This window comes from Agelaius phoeniceus, chromosome 2, assembly GCF_051311805.1.
Source record: "Agelaius phoeniceus isolate bAgePho1 chromosome 2, bAgePho1.hap1, whole genome shotgun sequence".
Taxonomy (NCBI): domain Eukaryota; kingdom Metazoa; phylum Chordata; class Aves; order Passeriformes; family Icteridae; genus Agelaius; species Agelaius phoeniceus.
This window is the reverse complement of record NC_135266.1, coordinates 91,596,244-91,602,310: the sequence shown is the minus strand read 5'-3', so window position 1 is coordinate 91,602,310 and position 6,067 is coordinate 91,596,244. Positions and strand designations below refer to the sequence as shown.

The following is a 6,067-nucleotide window of genomic DNA, read 5'->3' as shown; positions in this document are numbered from 1 at the left end:
GCGCCCCTCGGGCTTTCTGTGAGGGAGCAGCCTCTGCCCCCGCCCTCCCTCAGGACTGCAGGGGACACCCCCCGCCCCCGCCGCCTCCCTTAAGTGGAGCCTTGGCCGCTCTAGGCCTCTCCACGGGAGCTGTTCCTGGCGTTGTCACTCGTCTTCCATCTCCCCTCGCCTTAATTTTTCTACTCGTTCACTTCGCTGTTATCCCGTCCTCGCTGGAAATACTCTCCAAAGATATTTCTCAGTGTGTCCCTCTGAGGAAGCCTTGGAATTTTCCCCGTGTGAAAATGTATTTCAGATGCTGTTAACAGGTGGTTCAGAGCAAAATGTCACACAAGCCATGAAATTAAGGTGATAGGAAATTAAAGAGTGGCCCTTGTTTAAATTTAACAAACAGATTTCGTTAGTGTGCCACTGAGGAAGGGTGTACCTCGGTAAGCGCAAGGAATTTGTGGTTTCTGTAAAGCAACTGGTGTTTCTGAGATGAGTCATTGAGCTTACAGATGGGTGCAACATATTGCCTACAGATTTACCCCAGAATATGCTACAGATCCTCCACTTCCCTCCACACAGGTGAAGACGTGATGTAATTACTAAAAGGCTACAGTTAACATTTTGTATTACACTGTGAACATAATATTTTGTTTGTGGGAGATGTAAAGTGAAGGCATAAGGTTTATCAGCTTTTCATTTAAAACTTTCCATTTCACCAAGATTTCCTGGTGCTTAGGGTCCCCATCAATGCAATTCTGGCTTTACCAGCATCACTGTAAAAAGATTCATGTGAGGTGCAGATAGTAGTGGTTAGTCTATTGAGGGAAGGAATTGTATTGCATGTGATACAAGGAGAAGATGGAAATCACAAGGGGAGTAAAAAGCATTTGAGAAATACTTTCAGAAATTGCCTGTAATGAAGTGCTGCAAATGTGGAGGTTGCACCTCAAAACCTTCAGTTTCCATCTAGACACTGAACATGGGTACCACATGCACCTGAAAGTGATCATCAGAGTTCAGCCTGTGGGAAGAGAAATCCATGCGAGGCAATTCATTAATCTGTGTTGGTCTGAAAATATGGAAGCCAAAAGCATAAATCAAGGGCATATCTGGATTTCTCTCTTCACATGGCTTTAAATTGTCTTGAAGAACAAGGCCTACTGAAGAAAAAAAAGCAATAAAGGTGTAATTGCATCATCACATCATCTATTTTGAAAGCTCTTTAACCTCTCTGCTATTATTAATTACAAATACAAATGTTAAATACCTAATACAAGCAAATACGATACAAGCAGAGACAGCTCTCATTCAAGCAGCGTATTCTCAAGACACTTTGCCCAAGTATAAGAAAGGTTGGAGCATGTTCTATCAGATATCTTTAAAGCCTGTCTACATTTCACTTCTCGTTACTCTTCACGCTGCATTTTCAGCAGAGTCTGAAAATGTGGCATTATCTCTGCAGAAGCCAGCTGAGCATCTATAGCATCTATTAACTTGCAGAGGAGCTTACATAAGACAGAGACTACATATGCAAACAGTAATTTTAAATGATCAGGTTTCCAAACAATTTGGTTTGTTATACATTTTTGCTATTTCCCTTTCTTAGTTAGTATGATTTAGGGAATTCCTTTGTAATATCCTCTATCCTGGATATTTTTGCAGCCATGGTTACCAGGGGAAATGTAGTTTCTTTACTGGTTTGGGGGTGGGTTTTTTTGTTATTTTGTTCCCAACAGCAATGAGATTTTCTGCTTTTGTGCTATAGAGAAAAAAAAAACCAAAACAACAAAAAACTCAAAACCACACTGTTGGTAGCTCTCATCTAGCACAGTTCCTTCTTCCCTTGAGACACTCACAACCTAGGCTTTATTTATACTGGAAAAATGGGTCCTTTTACAAAATACATGCCCTCCTCACAGCCAGAGACAAGGGCCCCAAGATCATCATCCCCTTTTTTGGAGGTTTGTCCCCCTGGGCTCATGGGCAGCCTAGAAACAGCCCAGCTGAGGGCTGCCCCTCTTCCCTCCAGTGACTTTGGCATCAGAGCTGTGGGGAGGCTCCAGCGAGGGCTCTCTTCTCCCTCACAAGGCAGCTGCATTTCAGGTGAGGCTCTGGTCCTTGGCTCTGCTTTAGCTGGAGCTACAGCCCTGTGACAGCCCTCTCTGTATCCCTTTGGCCCTGCTGTCCAGCTTCCTGGCCAGTCCTCAGGTCTGCCTCACTGTTGGGGACGTGCCTGCTGCTGATGGGACTGTGTCAGTCCCTGACTGCCATCCCCAGACCTGAGTCACTAACTGCATTGACCTCAGACCTGTCCAATTTCTATTGACTTGTCCACCAATCTGGACTCTGTTGATTCCATATCCAGGCCCGTCCTGCTTGTCTTGCTCAGATCCTGTGGGATGGAGCCCTGACTGGTGAGGTCCCTGCTGTGTCCCTCTCTCCCCTCTCTGTGTTGTGGCGCTCAGATCCCTGTCCCTTAGGGAGCATCTGGCCCTTGCTGGCTCCTGCTGCCTGAGAACTTTGGCATACACAAGAAAAGATCACTTCCACTGCCTCAGACCCATGGTGTATCTGGATGAGAATACTGCCTCTTAGAGGGATTGGTTCTTTCTTCCAAAGTACATGCTGCCCTTCAAGAGCAACATCCAGGTGTAATGAAAAGGGAAAATGGGCCACTCATCTTTATCAAAGGGTCTGAGTGAAGTGTTGTTGTATGTCAGCCAGCCTCCATTTGTTATCTGGAAAAGTAATGAAACGAGCTGTTCAGCAATCAGTGTGCAAGCAACTAAATAACAGTAAAGGGATGAGCAGCAGGCACTCTGCATTTGTCCAGAACAAATAATGTCAAACTAACCTAATTTATTTCTTTGCCAAGATAGCTGATTATTAAGTGCTGAAAGGAATAGTGAAATATGTTTTGACTCCGTAGGGCTTTTGACATTGTCTTGAACACCACTCTCATAAAGGCAAATTTGCCTCAGATGGTATTAACATGAGAAGAGTGTGTGATTAAAAAGCAATTCCCAAACTGGTGCAGTGGATATTTTCCTGTCAGTGGGAAGGTATATCATACGAAGAGATCTGATCTGTCTGCTGGTTGTTTACTTTCATTAGCAACTTGAATGATGGAGTTGACCTTTGACTTCAAACTTCTGCAAATAACACCAAGTCAAGCTGTATCATACCTTGGAGGCAAAGATTTGAACAAAGGTTTACCATTGCTAAATCACAGAAAGAACCTCAAAATAGTGAGATGAAGTTAAGATAAGAACAATGTATGACACTTAGAAAACTTGAATTTTCCAATTAAAAATGAGGGAAAATGTGTAGTCTTTGGTAAGATACCATAATGTACATCTAATCAGGGAAAGCACTTCAAGAATAAAATAACTCTGCATTGGAAAATGTGGACTATATGAAGAGCCACTTTTTTGCCATGCACCAACACAACTAGAGAGGGACAATTAATTGATATCCCAGTCTGGAATATGCATGACACCAAATGACACAAAAATTATTTGCAGCTGCCACAGCTGTCTTGGCTTGCAGAACACCATCTTTGTGCCATCAGTCACATTGCTCTGAGGAACCAGGCATGGCCCTTACCTGCCTTACCTCCTCCTGTTGCCTGAAGTCTCCTCTCTGGGAGAAGATGAGTTTCCTGGTGTCTTCCCTCCATGTACATGCTAGAGGGCTGCTGGCCCTGGCAGAGGGACCTGTGCATCTGCAGAGTGCAGTGGGGAGGAAAGAGCTGTAGGGCTCAGGAGCCTTGGACTCTGCAGGGTGGGGAGGGGAGGCCACAAGTCTCCCAGTGCCACCACAGTTTGAAGTCTCCCAGGACAGGTCACGTCATGTCCTGTTAAGAGGCAAGATAGAGTCATAAACTCTCGTTGTCTGCAGAGCATGATGTTCCAGGCTGAAAGACAAAATCTTTGTGTTGGGTTCTCCATCTTCCTCCAGGCCTCAAGTGGTTTATTTTACTCTAAATTATACTTCTTGGGACTCTGACAAAAGGCAGGGTGACTTGAACCCTGCTTCAATACTAACAGAACTGACACAATTGTTTCCTTTTTCCTCTTGGCAGAAATCACACAAGGGCCTGGAGATCAAAATGGCAGCACAAGGCATGCTGCTGGCTCATTTTGCTGAGCTTTGCAACTTTTCCTCCAAAGACAAGTGACCCCCTGGAAATCTCTCAGCCTTGAAAACAAAATCTGCAACTTGTGTAAAGCTTCTGGGGCTAGAGTCGCTGCAGTTGGAGACTACAGGCTGACTTTATAAAACTGTGGCTCCTGAAAGTTTATCCTCAGCCTGAAAAACCCTTCCAATTGCTTTATAAGCAACACTCCATTTTCTCTGACTTTAAAGTGCATCCCTATACCCTTCCAATTGCTTTATAAGCAACACTCCATTTTCTCTGACTTTAAAGTGCATCCCTATACCATGGGATCTGACACATTTCCTAGATGTGTTTTCAACAGAAGACCATAGGAGCATTAAGCCGTGAGAGAGACATCCCTTGCCTTTTCCCAGCCCAACAGTATTGCTCTCATCTTGCTGAAAAGGTTAAGAGCATTGCAGTGTGGTTTGTAGCTAGGTCCATGGATACGCAAAGAAAAGATTCACCAAGCCATTTTCAGATTAATGAAATTACATTTGCTGCTGCTTTCCACACCTTTAGGCTTTAGGATGAGAAGCCAAAACTAAAGGTTAGGGAGCGCCCCATACAGGATTTCAGGTGCGACCTGCAGCTCCTGCAAGCCGGCAGAATATGGAGCGGGGACCCCCCTAACGCGGTGGGCAGGGAGTGTTGAAGCCCTGCAGATGCTGATCCCCGCGTGCCTGACGATGCCAGCGTGTCCCTGCGCTCACGGCACGGCTCCCCAAGGGGAAAAGCTCTCTGACAAGAGAGCTGCTAAGCCGGGCTCAGAATTTGGGGCCGGTCACAGAGAGGAGAGAGACCCTCCTCCCCTGGGCTGGCCAGCCCGCCGGCCGGCCTCCCTTCCCCTCCCCTCCCCGCCCCGCCGGCCGGCGGAGGGTCCTTCCCCGGGGAAAGTTGCTCGGCGTCCCCCGGGCGAGGGGCGGGGGTGTGCGGCGCTGCCCCCGCCGCCTCTCGCCCGTGTCGCCGAGCTGTTTATTTAAATCACAGATAAAGCGCCTCGCCGCCCGCCCTGCCGGGGACACGCAGTCCGGGCGCCCGGCGGGGTGGGCAGGAAGGAGCCCATGGCCGGGAGGGCAGTCCCGGCCCCCGGGGCTCTGCTCTGCGCCCTGCTCTGCGCGACAGCGGCAGCGACGGGGGGCGGCCCCGGGGACAACCCCGCTCCCGGCGCCTTCGGCCACGTCTACCGGGGCGCCGTGAACATCAGCTCGGAGCGGGTCTACGCCTTCGCCTACCGCAGCGAGCCCGGGCAGGTAGGAGCGACCCCCGGCGGGGCGAGCACCGCGTCCCCCTCTCCCTCTCCGGTGTGGGGTGTGTGCCGGGGAGCGACCGGCTCCGCCGCTGTGCGGGAGCGGGCCGGGCTCTCCCTCTGTCCTGCCCGCATCCTCCCGCCGCCGCGCTGGTCGGGAGCCGCAGTGCACCTGCGGGCTCCTTTCCACCTTCCTTCCTGGGGCTGCCGGCTGGGAGGGTGCCGGTGTCCCAGGGGCTGCGGGGTGCGCAGGTGGATTGGTGCCCCCCACCGCCAAAGGGGGGTTTGGTATCCAGTAGTTCTAACAGCAGAATGCGTTTGAAGACTAGAAGAGAGTTGTGAGGGTAATAGTACTAATTAAAAATAATTTTTGAAAAACAACACAAAACCCACAAAAAAACCAAACCATCAAAAAAAAAAAAAAGAAAAAAAGTAAAAAAAAAGAGTGTCTGTGCATGTGCACTTAATAAACCTTCTTAATGCCGTTTTCCCCACTGTACATTTTCTTAGGATCAGGGTGCTCTCCCCTGGTAGCCCGGGAGGTGAGGCAAGGCTGTGCATGTGAGGTGTGTCGTGAGGAGGATGCAGGGCAGGGTGGCCAGGGCCATCCATGGCTGTTTGATGGTGAAAAGAAACCTGTCCTCTATGTATATACCCAGTTATTGTGG

At 48.7% G+C, this 6,067-nt stretch overlaps 1 protein-coding gene across 1 annotated transcript in view; it reads left to right on the top strand.

Moving 5' to 3' along the window:
- The first annotated feature begins 4,965 nt into the window (after window positions 1–4,965).
- Window positions 4,966–6,067, top strand: part of SIDT1 (SID1 transmembrane family member 1) — a 40,107-nt gene continuing 39,005 nt past the window's right edge. The window contains exon 1 of the mRNA XM_054654666.2: window positions 4,966–5,403. Within this exon, the coding sequence (XP_054510641.2) occupies window positions 5,215–5,403 (189 nt within the window). The 5' untranslated portion in view covers window positions 4,966–5,214. The remainder of the gene's footprint in view (window positions 5,404–6,067) is intronic.